The following is an 18,902-nucleotide window of genomic DNA, read 5'->3' on the forward strand; positions in this document are numbered from 1 at the left end:
TCCCCATCTCGCTGTCATTCGCAAGAGTTAGCTCATTTGAAGAGTTTCCACGATGAACCCCTGAGAAGCATAAGTTGGGGTGGGGAAAATCTGTTTGGGTAAATGAAATGTTTACCCATTTCCTTCATTGATATGAGGGTTTAGCACAGAGATACAAACGGAAAACGTCTATGAAATGTGGACCATTGTTCAGTGAAAGCTAAACGAAAGAGTAATGACTACAGCCAAAACAGAAACGTACACTAAAGGTTTCGGGGTTGGTGGAGCCTCTTGGTGTAAAGCTCTACCCACCCTACCCACGTGATGGTCTTGTGCAGGATTCTAACTTAACGATTTTGTCAGTTAGTTTGATGCGCTGTTCGTTAGCCCACAAACTCACAAGGCTAATCTCACTTAGCATGTTACGTGGTGAGTTCAATAGAACACTCAATTGTTGAACCACTCGGGTTACATCGACGAGTTTTCCGGGTTCAAAATCTGATGGCTGAAACCATTTTTTTAAACTCGAGATGTGATTTAAAATTAGGATCTCGAGATGGTAAAAGTAGTAAAGATGAAAACAAATAAAATTTAATATTTGCACGTTGCACACCCACGTGACGCATCACATCTTGCTTAGCAAACGTGGGTGTTAGTCGTCACAACGTTCAGATCATGAGAACCGGATTTTGAAGAAGACCCGATAGCCTCCGCCACGGATCGACCTAAGGTAACACGGCATTGGTTCCAAACGAGTGTGTAATCCTTCTTGTCACATTCAGATCTGATTTCCACTTTTTCATTGTTTTCCTTAAACAATCATTCTACACAAGGTTTACCCTGGAAAGGATTTTTTAGTTCCTAGACTATTAAATATTAAATCTACTAACGCATTACATTTTGTATTTCGTTTTCCCTTGTGAGGGACTATTGTCACCCAAAAAAATTCGCAGAAAGGGGGAAGGGGGGAAAAGAGGGGAAGAGAAAAAAAAGGAGGAGGTTAAAAATATAAAATGGTTGAGTTTGGTTCAATTTGTATGAACGTTGCATCTGCTCTGTAAAGGTACGATGGTGCCTGTTACAGTATATTAACCTGCTAAAAACCCCCAGATTACTTCACATGGTAAATTAGGACAAAGTATTCGTGGCTCAGCGGAAACAGAGAACATTTAACCGTTTTTCAGTCCAACGGCATATCATTACATAATGAAATTTCATATTACCCTATGAATAAGAAATATCAATTTCAGGGTTTCACTGTACAGTACTAGAGGTCTGTAAGAAAATAGTTTAAAATATCTAGTTTACAAGCCGTCGTTTCATTCGAGTAAAGAAACGTTCGGGGTGGTCTTGGAGAGGGAGGGGGGGAGAGTTAAGTATTCGTTTAAGTCCAAAACCAATTTGGATTCAGTCTTTCGTGTGGTTAGTGGTGTGATCGCTGTTTTGTGTTGGTTTAGTTTTTCTCCTTCCCATAACCTTTTCCCACCACCCAAAACCCCAAAAGTGTTCCTCGTTGAATTTTGGAGCGTCTTGCCTCGTCACCAACTCCCCGCTTCTCTTCCTTTCCATGTCTTGAAGTTCTTTCCTCATGATATCATTGCTCCAAGTGACGTAACTCGCTTCGTCTGCCCAGTCGGAGGAGCCTGTCGTCAAAGGTGTCAGTGGTAATTCTCGGAGAGCTTCACTGCCATCCCCCGAGGCCTCCAGCATTTTCATTCGACGCTTGTGTTCGCGCTCCCGGCGACGATTTTCCGATTGCAGACGTTCTTCAAAAGAACCAAGATAAGGAGAGAAGGCTTGGAGACGGTGTTTCTGACACTGATACAGCTCGCTTTGCATTTCCTTCAGACGTGAAATGCAACGCTTGAATGAGAAGATTTCCTCCTCGCCGGTCAATATTCCGAGCGAACTCAGTTCGAGCTGGGTGAGCTCAAGATCATAAGCCATCTCGCCCATCATTTCCATGTGCATCTTGTCTTCTTGTAGTGGGTCATCGCTGGGGATCAATTGAAACAACTCATCAGGTGAGCTAGCCGCAGTGCAGAAAAGTTGCACTTTACTTTCATAAGCTGCATCGACAAAACTAAGAAAGCGCCTAGCTTCGTTCTTTTGGTAGATGCTCATCTGCGGTATGTCCTCCAAGAATACCGTGTGAAAAGCATTGCAGATCGTAATATAGTCGGCTGGCCCTAGAGGAGACCTGCACAGCTCATTGAAAGTGAACCTAGCAATGCCATTTTCCGAAGCGATGGGGACGATGACCTTCCGACCATACACGGGAAGCGAAACCGATGTTAGCCGCCGACCACGCCCCACTGCTTCACAAAAGGCTTCGTCGAATACTTTTTCTGTGTGTTTGGTCAGAGGACTGAAATAATTGTCCTTTCCGCGTTTCTGATTGGTTCGGTAATCCTTTTCAGAATCCATGGCAACCAATTCACAACGCTCAGTGAGTAAAGCGACTAACGACGTCAATGAATCTAGAGCCTCCCTTTCGCGTCCAAAGGATGAAGCCCCAAGTTCATTAGGAGATCTAGAAACAAAAATTTAGAAAGACAAAATCGTCAGAGTAGATCAAGAGCCTTTAAAACTGATTAGTAGTTCTACCATGGTGAAGAAACCATTTTGCTGTATCAGGACAACACCCTCTAGCTGACAAATTTGTTTATTCATACCATGAGTTTGCTGAATTTAAATGTTGAGGAGTTAGTGTAAACCACAAAACCCAGGCTGCCTGCAGGTTAAGTGAATACACTTAACCTTCATATACCCCTATCAAGGAATTTATACCCTTTGTTTCATAGATGTCCCTTCAGGCAAAAGACTGAGTTGACCTGTCAAAGAATTGACAGACAGATGGACAGAAAGAAGAACTGACTGATGGACAAAAGAACTGACCAAAGAACCAATGAAAAACTAACAGATAAATGGACTCTTTGGATCAGGTCTGACTGAAAGAATCAGAGCTCAGTAATTTGAGAAAAAGCAAAGAAAACATCTTGAGGAATTGCTGTGCCTATGTCATTGGTGAAAGTTAGATACAAGAAGTGAACTGTGATCTGACCTGTTAGATGTTGTTACTATAACTGTTCCATTTTGCAACATTTTACGAAAGACTCCTTCCAAAAGCCGGGTGGAGGCAAAGTCTGCCAGCTGCATTTCATCAAAGCAGAGCAACCAAGCCTCTCCAGCCAGCTCAGAGGCAATGGACTCCACTGGAGTTGTATCAAAGGTTAGCTCATCACTTGGACAACAAAGGTTCCACCGATTAATGGCAGAATACAACTGAAGCATGAAGGAGTAAAAATGCACACGCTTCTTGTTTGGAACTTGTATGCTGTCATAGAATATGTCCATTAACATTGTTTTGCCACTACCCACCCCACCGTAAAGATAGAGTCCTTGAGGTGTGAGCAGTTGATTACCTGATAGAAAGAAAAAGGTGAATTCAAGCATGATAGCTTATGTATTTCTATATTCTAAAAACTTTACTTATTTTGATGTTCTTGCTGTTTCAGTCAATTTCCCTGTCTTGAGTTGATACTCACAGACCTTTTCGAATATGTCAGGCTGGTTTTAACACACAGAGAAGAAATCATTATGACCCATAAAAATTTACCCCTGATAGCAACCTGGGTTGAAGAGATATTTTCATTTGAGTGAAAAAAAATTATTGATCATCCTTAACTTAATGGGATTAGGAAAGAGAAATCATAAAAACAATAATTTCTGAAAGGAAATTAAGTGAACAAGAAATTAAACACTTAAAAAAAAACTACCTTATGGCATGTAGTCACAGCTAATGTAGATCAAGGATATTTCAATTTTTTTTAACAAAGCCACCCTTCTTGGAAAGGACTCATACCCATCACAAGTTAAGTATTCTTTACATCTTTTCTCATACCAAACAATACCAAGTTTCTCTTGCAATTTTATTTATGATACCACTTTGCCCACTTTATGTTCCTCTGCCACTAAATGGCAATTTTAATTGATGTTATTTTAATAACCATGCAGCCATGTTTTTAACAATTGTTATTCTCAATCAAACATGTAGGTACAATAGCAAACATTTGATAGTTCAATGTTGCATTATAACTGCAATACAGACAAATACAAACAAAATGTATATAAAATATTTCAGTAAGGTTAAAAGGATCGGCAAAACAGCATTGAGTGTCAAAAACAAATGAGAAGTCACATTTTAAGAGCCATTTGAGAAAGAAGTTGTGCACTTTTTTGGGCAAAAGCTATTTTTGGTAACAAAAAATACAAGCCCAACCAAAAAACTAATGTAAACCTGTCAAACATTGAAAAATTATTGTCAAATGAAAAAAATAACAATGATGACAACGAAAACAATAACAGTTATAATCTCAATATCCAATATAATTCCAATAAAATTAAAAATAATTACGATGGCTGCAAAATAACCTTAGCAGACAATTCAGTGGACAATTCAGTATAACCACCAAACAAAAAACTACTCTCCTTGGAACTAGTAGGATTTTATGAATCTTTTTCAGTTACATTAGTTATGTAACAAACAATTGCATGAATCATGTAACAAACAATTACAGTCCAAGAAGACCAGTCATTCAGCCGATAATCTTCCTCTTCTGGCTAACAAACGATAAAACCTACATAACTTTGAGCAATTGACTTACTTGATTGCTTTTGGGAATCATAATCTTTGAGTCGTTCAAACAGGCTTTGAAGATTGCACACCACTTTCAGCTGTGAGTTGTCGGGCTTCAGAACTTTTCTTTCTAAATGTGACTTGTACAACTGTAAAGGTCCTTCGTTAAATTTCATTCCATCGCTATAGCATGCTTTCCTAGCGGCATAGACACCTTGAATACCCAAATGCGAACGGCAAGTGACAACCCGCCTTGTCGAGTGAGTGACTACAGAAAACATGCCACTATCGGAGGAGTAGCGGTTAAGGCAATCCACTGAGAACTAAAACACTGAAAAATGTTTTCGAAGCAGCTTTCGCTGAGCAGATAGCAATGTTGCAGCGATGAAATTAAATTATTTTCAGCTGTTATCAGATAAATGTCAGTCCTTCATTACATCCGCCATGTTGACGTTATGTAACCGCTCCCAGCAGCATTTGCGGCGTCTCTTATCCTCGAACACATGCTCATTCCCAGGGTTTCAACTACGCTTACGAAAACGTGGTGGCTGAAGTGGCCCCCTTGAGGGATTTTAAAACTGTCTGAAACTGTGGTAAGTGCGTCAAACATGCGATTTCAACCATGATAGGCAACCAAGGAGTCAAGTTTACCTTATTAATGGAGCACACAAGTTACATCAAAACATACAAATGTTAACTCACAGCCTTCAAATGTTGATAAGTACCGCTATTATGCCTGTCTATAATAATAGTAATAATAATGATAGAGTTTTTTGGGCTCATTTAGAAAACGCAATGCGCTTACATTACTATAGAGAAAAAAATAAATTAGTTAAAACCTATTAAATGTTTCTTATAGCAGTAATAAATAAAATAAATGAAATAATTATTTAAAAAATTAGGTGACTTGAAAGCGAAGTACAGTTTCTCGTAAAATAAATCAAATAAACTTTCCGAAACAAGAATGTTTTGAAGGCAGATTTAAAAGATGAAAGATATGTTGTATTTTTAACAGAATCCGATAGACTTTTCTAGACCGTCTGGGAGACCATAAAGGATATTATTACAATAGTCCAGACGTGATATCACTAGTGCATTAACTAACAGTTTGAGATCTAGATTTTCAATGGTGATATATTTGCAAATGCGACCAGTGGACGTGATATGGTGTCAGTTGCTTTCTTACATGTCTCGTTTATGTGGTATGTCAGTGATAAGCTTTTATCTAAATTAACACCAAGAACACAAACTCTCTCAGTTAGTTCAATGACGGTGTTGGCAAAAGAGAGCTTCTCGATGTTAGGTATCTTGGTAAACCGGGATGTAAATAGTATACCCTCCGTCTTTTCAGTATTACTTCTTAGCATGCACGATCATTCAAAGGAAAATTTGAACACCTTTCAATCGTGTAGAGCAGAAAAATACACATCTCTCCAACACCTCATAAATAGGAATAAAAAGATCTGGGAAATCTCTTTTTCTTTTTGTTTGAAAACAAAGGAAGCCACTCTAACATTTCTTCCCATCAACCTCACAACTAACCCACTCTACGTTTTGTTTAGAAGTTTTCTTTTCCCACCAACTCCTTGCAAAATAACTTTGGCATGAACATGACGAGTAACAGACCCCCAAGGACCCCACAACCAAAGTGCATAAAAACCGGTCAGTTAGTCTTCATTTTTTATTCATCTTGAATTACAACGAAAGAACTAAGTAAATAAATGCCTCTTTGAGGTCACTCTCGACACTCTCAAGAACGAAAATAAATACTTGTAAATAAACGTGCCGTGGAATTTTCTGTTAACCAACATTCCCTTCATCAAGGTCACTATCATCTGTATTACATTCTAGATCCATACTACTTAGCTAATATACAAACCCTCAGCCTTTTATCCTCAGATAAGAAAAAATTTAAATAGGAGTAGATTGAGATCAAGACAAGGCTGTCCAGTGGGAAGAAGTTCTGAAAAACTTAAATGCTACAATGCAGCGAAGTGAGGTCAGAGAAACACTTGGCCATAAGCACTCGAAAATGCAGAAATTTGCAACAATGCTCCGTTGAAACAAAGCTCCATGCGGTATATATTCTTATACTGAAAAATACTGTTTGTTACGCGGGAGTTGGCTTCACGAGTAGGGGCGAGGGCTTCCAGTGACTAGACATCACCTAGTAACTTACTTTCATGCCACCATCAAATATTGCGCGAATCAAAATTTCTGCTCTCTGTTTTCCTTAGTTGACATCATTTCCATTTTCGTGGTAAGCTATGACAAAGTCGAGCGGTCTCATTCTTTTATCATTGCCTGAGATATTTCACAAGGGTCACTATAATTCGTGAGTCTGTTAACCAACCGGAAATAAAACTCTTTACAAAGTACCCCGTGAAAATTTACATCTTTAAAGTAAGGAACCCAGGCTGTTGCAAAAGAAAACGCCCGTGTTTGCTTGCATCTGCTTGGCGTTGGTTACGCCAAGTCTGAACGAAGCAATTTTTTCTTCCAAACAGCTACTTCACCCACAGAAGGACAAAACATCGACAACTTCTCTGTGCAGCTTCTCCTTTAGTTGCTCGGATTCAGTTTTCTAACGGATTTGTATTGAATCAACCCCATAGATGACATCCGAAAGGACGCGTTATACGTGTCAAGGTTACTGATCTTCCTTGGCATATCTCCATTGCCATTGTATCTCTCTTTGTGAGGTTTATTTTCAAATAGCGCAGCCCTGTTTTGATTTTCGTCCTTGTTGCGTTTAACCCAATGTCCGTAAATCCTGAACGCACATCCATCGATCATTTTACGCAAAGGTTTCACGCCATAAGGTTCCCGAAGAATCGTATCAAATGTCACTGGTTGAAGTTTATTCTTTGCAAACTTGTAGAATTCTCTGACCGCTATAAGGGCAATAACGGTTCCCTAATAACAAATAAACATTGATTTGTGAGTAAATTAGCAAAGTATTAACAGACCTTTAAATAAATGGTAAAATTCACCGTGGCTAGTCCTTTTCTGGGGACCCATCGATTCAAGGGAAAAAATCTGATGTCCTGACGGAACAACCTTTAATTCTGTTACCTCTGTAAAAGCGACACCTCTTGCCTGGGACACTTTCCCTTTTCCCGAAGCTGTGCTCTAAGTATAGTTTGCAATTATATTTTTGACAGACGAACTCTACATTAATACTCCAGAATAGTTTCCAATTATATTTTTGACAGACGAACTCTACATTAATACTCCATATATTTATCGGGAACCTGTATCGACTACTACATGAAAGCACCGATTATTATTATGTTTAATTATCAAAAAGGAATTTGGAGCTACCTTGAATTTCCACCTTGCAGAAAATCCATCATTTTTCGCCTGCTGCAAATTTAAAATACAGATACAGATAAGTATATTAAATAAAAATATGAATATATAGTAATAAATAGCACAGGGTAGGCAATCAATACATCGTACATATTAAAGCAAAGTTTTCGTTCTCGATGACAGTCTAAATAACAAACCTGAGCTCCTTGGAACCAGGCATGTTCTAGAGCTTGCTCTGCAGTTAATCTTCCTTTAGGATGAACAACTAGAAGCTTTGAAATCTGGAAAAGAAAAGAAACCACGTTTGCTACAGTATTTAAAAAATTCTCAAGTTTGTTTTCATACAATCAGTTGCTATTTTCTTCATCCTTAGTCCTCTGTGTTCCCTCTTGGTTCACCATTACTTTCTGTTTATCTATATTTCCAAGTTTCTACCTGGTAGTCTTCTTCTAAGTGGTGCTACTGTAACTTTGCAGATCACAGAAATATGAATTACAGCGCGCGAAATTAATTTTTTTTTCAGATAGCCACTTGGCTTCTAAATTATTCAAAGTGGTAGCCAATTCAAAAAAGTTGGTCGCCATTTATAAAGAAAGACAAAGCCTTTTTTTAATGCTGTCAGCGTTCTAGATAGACCCTTCAAAATTAAATCAGGAAAAAGATCTTTAACATGCTACAACGTGGACTAGAATGGATGATATGCAACGTTCAAACTCACCTAAATCCAAGATGACGTGTAGTTATCGATCGAGATGCATGTGCTGCGTTTTGGAAACAAACTTAACGAGGAAGTTTGCCGCGGATTTATCTTTTCTGATCTTTTTAATTCTCTATATCTCTAAGTAAGGATATGATGAAGCATTCTAGTCGCCAATTTGGCGAAAATTTTCAGGATTTGGTCGCCAAAGTGAAAAATTTAGTTGCATTGGCACCTGTATTAGGCGCAATTTCACGCCCAGAATTACCCAAATTAATATCGTGACATAGCTCCTTTAAATTATATTTTCTCTGGTAAACTGGAACTCACCAAATTTTTGGCTGACTCAGAAATGTCGTCCCATTCTGGACTGTGAAAATGGTATCTTCCCTCCATTATTGACCGCAGCATGGTAACTTGTCGGCGATGCCAGAAGGGAGGGCAGCCCACAAGCCTGTCAAAATGAAGTGATGTCACAATGAGCATCACCTTTGTTTATGTAACCCTTTAACTCCCAGGATCTGATTGTAGATATCAAGTTTGAGTATTCTCATGACTTGTTTACTGGATAATGTGTGGATATTACAAGGAGAAGTGACATGTTAATCACATCTAGAAGTTGAGGGGTTGAGTCTAATTTTTGTCGAAATGACAACCTACATGTACATGTATTTCCTGTCAAAATTTAATTTGATTTGCTATTTTTACATTTCAGTGACATATAAAAGATGATACATATTATTTGTAAAGATACAGAACTATATGACAAATCAAAATTAATAATTTTTCTTAAAAATACTTACAAAGTGTACATGATCACTCCACATGCCCACCTGGAAAATAAAAACAAAAAAGGAAGTTAAAAACATTTCAGTTGCTAACAGATATATGAGGACACTCTTGTTCCATGCAAAGAAGAAAATACAACAGTGATGCAAGACATTTTCGAATATGACGGCAGATGGTACCCGAGGGGCAAACCTCTCTCAGTAGTTTAGAATAGAATTCTCTTCATCATTTAAAAATGGCAAACAATTTTAGGTTGTTTCATTAAGACTTGAGAATTTTCAAGCCTCTTTTAAGTAGCAATAACGAGATCGTCATAGAGTGCATGTATTGCTAACTTTGTTAATTTTTGATACTATTCTTTCCTTAATGGTGTGGGGGAGGGAAAAGTGTGCATGAACAGGAAATTATGTGACTGGAGAGTAATAGCCTGCCGATGTGTGGGACGAATCTGCTCGGGAAGAGCTTACGATTTTGCAATCAGTTATTAAAAAAGACAAACAACGGTAGCTATTACAGACAGCTTGTCGTTGCTCAACCAAGTGACAATATGACAAAACATATTTACATGAGAGTTTTTATTTCTACTTATTTTTCATGCTGGCAAATATTATAGAGCAGGGTATAAAAGTCTTCAAAATATCCTAGCTTTAAAAATGTACACAGAAGTCTCTCAACCCTGTAACTTTAAAGATTGGATTTGTAATTCTCCTAACTAGCTGCCTTACATTTCCTTGTAAGGCAATCATAAGAGTTTGGTGTAATATCAAGGTATCATCCAATTTTCTTGCAGATAAGTTTGTCTCTATCCATCACCATTATGCAGGCTGATGTATGTGAGTATGTAAAAAATGTGATGTTAGTGTAATTAAAAATTTAAGGAGAATGTTATCTCACATGTCAACTTCCTTTGAATAGCCTGGAGCATCCCCAAACATAGAGCACTGCAGTGCTTCAGGTGACAAATAGCCAGGTGTACCACACAGCTCTAGGAAAAAAAATATATTATATAAAAAAATACTATATATGCAAATGCCAATGAAATTAAAGATTACATCTCTGTACTGAGTTATTCACATGTGTTTAAATCCATAAATTCTGCACACATGGAGTCAAAATACATGTATAGGAGCCTAAATGTGTACTTGTATTGCAAGGGGTGGATGAGTTATGGCTAAAACAACTTTCCTACATGTAACTTGGAACTTTGACAAGTAAATGTTACCTCCACACAGATGCTTACAGTAAAAGTGTATTTTCACTATTCAAGCACATGAACCGATTTGTCATTTTCGTCTGGTATCAACAGAAGAACAGGCTGTAAACTGTATGCTTTCAAAGGCAGTCAAGAGGGGATGTGTTCACAAAGTCATAAAAATGACAAGAGGGGGCACCCTTGTAACAAATATATAGAGTTTGAGCTGTTTCTGTTAGTAAACTTCATTTTAAACTACCTCTGAGCTTTTCCCCTTCTTTCAGCTTAACTGCAAAGCCAAAATCTGATATCTTTATTCTGTAGTCTTCATCAAGGAGAATGTTTTCAGGCTGTAAAACAAAATTGCAAAAAAATTTGCTTTCAAGTACACAAGAACACATAAAAAGGAAATGAACATCAGAATTTTGTTTTTACTGGTATTCAACTTGGTTTAATAAAGTTTAGGTTACTCCCAAATCTACTTTAGGAAAGCTTATGAAAATACAAATACATGTATATGTCATCCATGTTACAAATACACTCTTTGTTCTGTGTGCAAGGAAAAAGAATGTACATGTACATATGTTAACCTTCTTCAAATAAGATAAAGTGTAATGTGTTCACAATGCTGATCCTACACAACTTGGTGTGCACATGGATCAGCCACAAGTAAACAAAGGTGTAATTCCCAAAGGCATTTTAACTCACCTTTAAATCTCTGTGAACAATGTCCTGATCATGCATAAACTTAACAGCTCCGAATACCTCATGCATGATACGTCTAAAATACAACACAAAAGTCACTACTTTTGTAAACATTTATTTAATAAGTTGTAAATATTTGAAAATTGCGACATTTGATCTGCTCTTTCAAGATGTAGAATGCTCATAAACTTGATTTTTTATCCATTAGAGAGATATCTGCAGAATTTGTTTTGCAACCAGCAATGCAATTACACAATAAGGCCATGAGTTTGTTCTCACTTATTCTCCTCCTCCTCTTCTATATATGTGTCACATTGAATGTTCCATTTCATTTTTGTTCTTATGCATTCAGATGTCTACATGCTTTTATTTGCTAAATTCATTTACCCATCAGTTCATTCAAGCAAATTAAGGGAGTGAGTTTTGAAAGAAACTGTGGTGCTACATTGGTGGTTAAGTATAACAAGGTAATTTGGTGTTATTAACTGAGTTGACAATGTAAATTGGCCTACGTTAATAGTTTCAAAGCTGATGTTTCGAGCGTTAGCCCTTTGTCAGAGCAAATGGAGGAACTGTACGCAAGGGAAAAAAAAAACATAACACACACACAAGCCACAATTCCACCATTCTCAGTTGATAATAGAAAATTACCTTATTCATTCAAGCATTTTCTGCAAATTTTTGTGGGTATCTATATACCTGGTTTTCTTCTCAGATAAAGTAACTTGGTCCGTGAGATGATCAAACAGTTCTCCCTTTACAGCCCTAAATTATGCATAATAGTAAAACATTAGAAATACACATACTGTGAATTAACTTGTATATCTATGACTGGTCATAATTTGCCAAATTCATCTTTAGCTAAGAGACAACACCACAATATAAAACAGTTGTCTAAAACTACATTTTAAAAACTGATTTCTATTGATGAAAATGAACAGGCTTGTAAGGAAAGATGTTTGTATATGCACAAATTTCAATTGACTGCCCTCTGGGATTCAATTGATTTTCCAATGATAAACTCTGCAAAATGTCCACAGAACTTGTGCTACTTATTCACCCAGCCAAATGTAAATCTAAAAACCAATACCAACTTGGTCATCATTTGCTCTTTGCATCATTTTTTTTAGTCTAATTAGCCACAGTGATTCCTTTGGGTTTGGTTCGAAGACACTCAATTGAAAAGCTCTTCAATGTACAATCATGTAGACATACTGCAAAAAGTTATTCTCCTTATTTTAATGGATGCATACACATGCCAGATTTATGTAGCAAAAACCAATGTAGTTAGCCAAAGAACTGCTGTAAAATAGACAGTTTTGCACTTACAATTCAAACACCAAGAAGAAAAACACTGGGGACTCAAAGACATCAACTAAGCCAACTGTCGAGAGAGATACAATATAGGATACTTATAAGATAAGGAAAGATAAGATGAGATATATTTACAATTTAAGATACCATGTAACAATCCTGCGAAGGATGTATTGTTCAAACACATTTAACACTTTGAGATAAACTTCATTATCTACTCTGTTTTCAGTTGACCAATGCTTTATTATAAGTTTACTCTTTGTCATGTCAAAAATGGGCAACAATGGCAAAAACAAAAAATTGTGATAAACAACAGCTGCTTACTTATATTTTCATGTCCTTGCAGAGCAAGCAGAATGCTGACCTCATCCCGAGTTGTTGCTTCAATGTCCACACCTGCATCACTAAGCTTGTCTATTATTTTCACAGCATATGGTTTTCCAGTGATCTTGTGGATACATTTTCGTACCACACTGGAAATTCCTCTATTGGCAATTAAAAATATGTTTAATTCATATATGAGGACTTCCAGAAATACAGGATAATGCATGGGCATGTACAGATATAGAATTTATCCTTGAGTGTCAACTCTATATCTCACTAATGAGCACAGCAAATGAGTGAGAAATTGAATTGAGCCCAAGAAGAGAAATTCCATACCTGCTAGTAATCATGTATTATTTGTTTATTATATAAACAATAAAGGCCTCTAATGATGACAAACAGCTGTGGATTGAGAATGGTAAATGCTTTCCCATTAATTCATTAACCTGACACAGTGATGCAGGGGCAAAGTAAACTTTCAACGACTGATTGGCTTTATCAAACACATTTTAAAAAACTATCATAATTTGTGTGCAGTTATGGCATTTCTAAGAGAAGAAAAACCTTATGACAGCATGCCTGAAGGAAATTCTTGTGATAGCATGCCTGAACTATGAGGGTTTCAGCCTTGAAATCGTGTATCAGGATGTACCACACTTTGGAGCATAAACTGACATAGAAGATTGTAATTCATATTTGATTTTTTAGTAATCATGAACACGATTAGACAGGAAATGCACATGTAAAGATACAACCAACAGCGCTAACGACGCACAGATTATGAAACTTATGAGTAAAATTCTCTAGAGAGTACTGTACTTCCAAAGTGAATGAGCATCACCTTGTTTCGACCATAATAATTGAATTAACTCTCTACCCGGATCAAAGAAAGGTGTCAATTTGTTCGAGTCACGCGCGACATTTGATCCCATAAATCAATGTTCTGCGAATCAAGCGGTAGGTTATAGCTTGCTTTGCAACAAGTCATGTATTTGTACAGGACCATACTTCGATGCTAAGTCGGTCAAACTTCACTGTTAGCGATGGCCCTATTACGCAATCTTACAACTTCTTTACGATCATAGCAGACAAACATTGGAGCGTGGTGTTCACTGATGTAATAGATAGAGCAGGAATACGTGTTCAACAGATTTCGACATGACTCTAGCTTCCTGTCACATCTGTTCAAGTATTGTGGATCGGTTTTGAGCATTAACAAAAACCAATAGTCCCGTTAAACATCACTGAAGCAACTTAAGCAAGGTTTGCTCGAGTATTAATTGGATATGCAAATAACAGCGTTTCCAGAGGCGTTTACTACAGATCAAACGTACGTGCAATAATGCAAGGTCTTCACCGTACGACACGCCAGGATTTATGTCGATTGTTTGAAAACAACCCTGACTGACATCACATGAGATTATGGGCTCTTTCTTGAGACATCAACCTGAATTAAAAGCCAAGAAATGTCTACTTACGCGCCCAATTTCTCTTTAACTTCATATTTGTCGGAAAATCCGCCGGTTGCTTCGCTTCCTAAAGGCCCATCTTCCAAGTCAAACTCTGTCATTTCACGAATGCCAAGTCACTGAGTTTCCACCCTCGAATCTCAAACATAGCTCTCAAGTCTTCTAAAAAGAGTCATCTCGACAAGATGCAAATCACTGGGGCACTAAATCTTCGTGCATTTATTTGTTGCAGCTAAAGAAAAGCCCGACTTCAGTTTTTATTCAGGGAACGTATCTTGAGTATTTTGTGGTCAGCGGTACACTTAATGAAAACAATAAAAACACGTGCCGATCGTGACTTACGTCCCATCCAACGTGAGTCCTGACTGAAGAGCAAAACCCTTAGTGGAGTTCAGTACAAAGTTAAAAAGGAGAATTTCAGATGTAACCTCGTAAAATTTCTCTTTCACACTTCAGTCGTAACTTAAATATACTGATTTGCTATAATTTCACAACTTCTTACCACTGAAAGGTATTTCATCATTTAGCAATTTGGCCAAGTCCAATGTTTTGTGAACATGGCGTGACTTCTGCGCACTACTCAGAAATTTCCACATCATTAATACCTAGTTGGTAAAGGAGCTGCCGCGTAGCAAGTTTCACACTAATCGTATCTCATGAACTCGGAAGATCTTTGCCTAACCGAAGTAAAACCTCTGATGAACAAAACCATAATAAAGCTGGTGTTTCTTTTGCATCCTTGAGGAAACTGGGAGTCGAAGTTGTTTGGGAAGAAAGCCACTCTGACCTCAACTGTTCGAATTTTGCGGTGGACTCTATCATCTGCCCCCCCCTTTTCAGACACTCCGCCGCCACCCCTTCGGAGCAAGGGGGGGAGGGTGGAAGTCGGTTTGTCAGAGAAAATCTTTTATTTACTATGTAAAACTTTGCAACGGACTTAAAACATTACAATGTTAGACATGGTAGAATTTTCAGTGATAAACAGTCTTATCATTCATTCGATCAAATGACACGTCCATCCCATACCCGTCTTACTCAGAAAACAGGAAAGCGAGTCTTCACGTTGTCCCATAGACGTCGCATGGAAAGTCGGTGACGGAAATTTTTTGCAGACTGAGAGCACTTATGACGCAATACATGGAGTGCGACGACAGTAGAAGTTTTTAGCGCGGTCATACCCGGTGAAATTGTTGTCACAAAAGCTGAGATTCCTCGGCCACACCTACCCTTAGGAGCTAGTTAATTTATCGTTGTTACATGACCATGTCTTATCGTGAATTTATCTGACTGTTTTACTAAGCTATGATTAGTGAAACAAAACAAATTCCGCTTTGGCAAATGAAGAGATCACTCAATGACGTCAGTGTGTGGTTAGAACTTAAAGTAACCAACAATGCCTCAAGTTATTACGGACAGAACACACTACAGAGCGATGATTTGTCCCATGTCAGAGAGGTAGTTTCTACTGTTCTAAGTCACCAAGAACGATGTTCGTCTTGGTTTCTTCGTTTCTTTTGCTCATAAAGAGCTCTTGTCAGTATCGACTTTGTTTGTTCAGATCGGAAATGATCTCTCAAACTCTTCAAAAACATAAGGGACAAAGTTCGTCATGTAGAACCGAACAAGGAATATTATTATTTTGTCACGTCAGCTGCGTGTATGCACTCTTATACAGCATTGGTGATGCCCAATCACAGGCTACCCAGTATTCAGTTCATTCTAGTTGTAGAAGGTGGTTCTTAAACTATGAGCTGAAAAACAAATTAATGGCTGCCGGCGACGATGCTATTTTCAGCCTATTTCTATTAAGTTTTGTCCGTACTCTTTCGTTAGGAAACACAAACAATATCAACTTGGCAGCATGACACTGCCTCACTTAACAAAACTGAAGGAATATCAACGTCATATGACCAATATATAAATAATAATCTAGCCAATTATTTAAGGCAAACAAACGAATGAACATGGCGCGCCAGGCGTCACTGCACTGACTCATTTTCCATTGACGCATTTCGCACTGACGGAATGAAATTACCATGCCTGGCAGGAAGCGGTATTTTTGCGGGCGTAAAAGGCAGTCAAGTGCAAATTGACAACAAATCGCAGTAATTTTAAATGTTAACAGTCCAAACCATGTCTAGGAGGAATCAAAGATCGACTGAGTCCTCTAGTGCACCCTTAATGTCAAGAGAAACAAGGTTTTGGCCATGATTGCCATCAGTCTGACGTGGAATTTCGCTTAATAAGTTTTTTTTTTATTGCATAATTGAGTCGTAATCGCGTATGAAGTCATTCTTTTAGGCTGATTTGAAGTTACCTCAATTATCATTTCGTTTCATAACAAAAAAATTGATGAATATGTGTTTCTGCGGAATCGATAAATTTGTATATCTTAATTTTTTTCTTCTGCTTTCCGTGAGTCCAAAGCTTTAACCCCTTCTTTTGGGCTATGCAAAGTTTGTTCGATTTGCCCACCAGCTTAGCTTTGATTGATAACAGCTGAAATAAGCGAACCCGATGACGGCTGAAATTATTCGATTGTTGTCATTAAAATTTTGCGCTACTTGTGCTGACGGAGGATTTATTGTCTTTCAAAGTGCAACTTTGTAGAGTCAACAACCGACGTAGTGAAACTTCATATTGGCGAATCCGCCCACAGACTGAAAATTCAGTCCATTTGAATCATTGAATTAATCCAATTAAACATTTAAAAAACAACGAATAAAATGAAAATCTACAGGGTTGTACCACCAGTCCTATTACAGCGATGATAGGATCCTTTCGCCAGCGGGTTTAATTTATATGGCAGCAAAATCTCACCGAAAAATTGTACACTTACTCGCCTAATTTTTCTCCGGTTTCTCCTTCATAACGGTACTTGTCGGCAAATTCAGTTGATGGTTCATCATCATCATCAAAATGCGCTGCAACTTCTAAGCGAAGAGAGTGATTCGTGTAGCGGAGATCAACTTGTTGAGAACTTTCCAGTGCTAATGTAAAATCATCTCCGCTGTGGCCCATGTCGAAGGATCTAACTGACGAGAGGGCGGGTAGTTAGTCTATGATGAATGAAGAAGTCAAATGTGAGGTCCATGAACAACAAACAATTACTTGATAATGGAAATTTATACAGGGGAGAACAATGACTCAGGCTAATCATCTCTAGTGATGCGGGAAGATGTATCTTTTTCTATGTTGAACGAGGAAATCAGAAAGAACGAGTAACCAGGCAAAATAAGCATTTGGACGGAACATATTAGAATTAAAGATATTTGAATGAATCTAACATGCCGTCAAGCATAGGGATCTTTTGAGGACCAGAGTTAACTCATCCCGTACCTTCAATGAAATTGTATATTCAGCACCTGGGTGAGAATTTTACTGATATCACCACAGGCGGCCCAAGCTCACGCCTCGAGAAAAAGCCAACGATTGATTCATGAAAGCGTCACGCGTTGTGTGACTCGGTGTTCAGTTACGAGAAGAACCGTTGAAAATTTGAAGAAGTTATAAGGAATAGTATGGGGAACGTAATATGGTTGATTTACAACAATAAACATTTCGAAATATGAACATTGAAATTCAATAACTTACTCACATCTTGTGTTTCCGTCGTAGTTTCCGGCGATTTCTGCCGTTTTAAGCTTGCTTTTCCATCACTGTTATTACTGTCTCTGTCTTCGTCTTTTCACAGAACGCGTGACGCTTTCGTAAATTAATCGCTGACTTTTTCTCGAGACGTGAGCTTGGACCGCCTGTGATATCACTAAACAAATTACAGTCTAATACTCAAGTGTCGCTTTAGATCATGAAAAAATCTCTTTTTCCCAGTTAGGCTGTTGTATGAGCCAAGTAAAAATCAAGCGAAAAAATATTTTTCTTGGCGCAAGATACCTGTGTTTAGAGTTTGCGCTGATAATATTGGTAATCCTTGACTCCCACGCTTTATTTGCGGTCGTCAAGAGGGAGTTACGCATCAATAACAGCGCCACTTAACAAGTTAATGAGCCGAAAAGAAAAACACGCGAAAACGTCTGAACCAAGTGATCGAAGGATCGAGAGTGAGGTACTTTGAATAAGGATGTTGGAAAACTGATACAAAGATTCTTTCGTGCACATTTTAAATGCTTGATCATGCTAAGAAAAAAATGAGACCTCTAAACAATACAATGAGTTCCAGCTGTTTGAGTCGCTGAAAACTAACTCTCTTAGTCAATAGAAGTTATAACTGCTAAAATAAGAAGAGATCTGTGCTTTCCGTACGTATTTTCTAAACAGGCATGCAATTACCAAACAGAACTTGTATTACACATCATTTGAAGAAATAAAACAGCTTTCGGGACGTTGGATGAAGGTAACCCTGAAAAAAGAATTCCCAAGTGTTACAAGGGAGAAGGGGTCCTGCTTTAAAACCTTTTAGATCTTGGCAACAGACGGAGATGGGCAAGAATGTTGTAATATCACCCTAAGCTTTATTGTTGG

The 18,902-nt window shown here is 37.9% G+C and overlaps 2 protein-coding genes across 4 annotated transcripts; both read right to left on the bottom strand.

Moving 5' to 3' along the window:
- Positions 1–593: 593 nt before the first annotated feature.
- Positions 594–5,157, bottom strand: LOC131790596 (AFG1-like ATPase). Its single transcript, XM_059107825.2, has 3 exons — positions 4,647–5,157; positions 3,044–3,404; positions 594–2,512 (listed from the first exon to the last, which is right to left on the bottom strand). The coding sequence occupies exons 1-3, from the start codon at positions 4,897–4,899 to the stop codon at positions 1,387–1,389; spliced, it is 1,740 nt and encodes a 579-aa protein (XP_058963808.2). The 5' UTR covers positions 4,900–5,157; the 3' UTR covers positions 594–1,386.
- Positions 5,158–6,281: 1,124 nt separating this feature from the next.
- On the bottom strand, positions 6,282–18,185 carry LOC131790565 (phosphorylase b kinase gamma catalytic chain, skeletal muscle/heart isoform-like). 3 transcript variants are annotated; one of them, XM_059107778.2, is made up of 13 exons: positions 18,019–18,185; positions 17,260–17,479; positions 12,952–13,112; positions 12,643–12,697; positions 12,013–12,078; positions 11,317–11,389; positions 10,868–10,958; positions 10,311–10,401; positions 9,431–9,460; positions 8,958–9,081; positions 8,128–8,211; positions 7,943–7,984; positions 6,282–7,534 (listed from the first exon to the last, which is right to left on the bottom strand). In XM_059107778.2, exons 2-13 carry the CDS (start codon positions 17,439–17,441, stop codon positions 7,181–7,183), a joined length of 1,353 nt encoding a protein of 450 aa, XP_058963761.2. In that variant the 5' UTR covers positions 17,442–17,479; positions 18,019–18,185; the 3' UTR covers positions 6,282–7,180. The 3 variants fall into 3 exon arrangements, with proteins under 3 accessions (XP_058963761.2, XP_058963760.2, XP_058963762.1); XM_059107777.2 differs by having other exon boundaries at positions 18,015–18,185; XM_059107779.2 differs by lacking the exons at positions 17,260–17,479; positions 18,019–18,185 and adding an exon at positions 14,430–15,007.
- Between the last annotated feature and the right edge of the window lie 717 nt (positions 18,186–18,902).

The sequence above is a fragment of the Pocillopora verrucosa genome, chromosome 2 (assembly GCF_036669915.1).
Source record: "Pocillopora verrucosa isolate sample1 chromosome 2, ASM3666991v2, whole genome shotgun sequence".
NCBI lineage: Eukaryota > Metazoa > Cnidaria > Anthozoa > Scleractinia > Pocilloporidae > Pocillopora > Pocillopora verrucosa.

What these genes read in the sequence shown, in the direction of transcription:
- LOC131790596 (XM_059107825.2), bottom strand. Translation starts at nt 4,899, where the DNA reads ATGTTTTCTGTAGTCACTCACTCGACAAGGCGGGTTGTCACTTGCCGT. An exon ending in TGATTCCCAAAAGCAATCAA is followed by an intron (nt 3,405 to 4,646) that starts GTAAGTCAATTG and finishes TCTTTCTATCAG; the next exon opens with GTAATCAACTGCTCACACCT. An exon ending in ATAGTAACAACATCTAACAG is followed by an intron (nt 2,513 to 3,043) that starts GTCAGATCACAG and finishes TTTTGTTTCTAG; the next exon opens with ATCTCCTAATGAACTTGGGG.
- LOC131790565 (XM_059107778.2), bottom strand. Translation starts at nt 17,441, where the DNA reads ATGGGCCACAGCGGAGATGATTTTACATTAGCACTGGAAAGTTCTCAA. An exon ending in GCAAGGACATGAAAATATAA is followed by an intron (nt 12,698 to 12,951) that starts GTAAGCAGCTGT and finishes CTCTCTCGACAG; the next exon opens with TTGGCTTAGTTGATGTCTTT. An exon ending in TTATCTGAGAAGAAAACCAG is followed by an intron (nt 11,390 to 12,012) that starts GTATATAGATAC and finishes GTTGTATTTTAG; the next exon opens with ACGTATCATGCATGAGGTAT.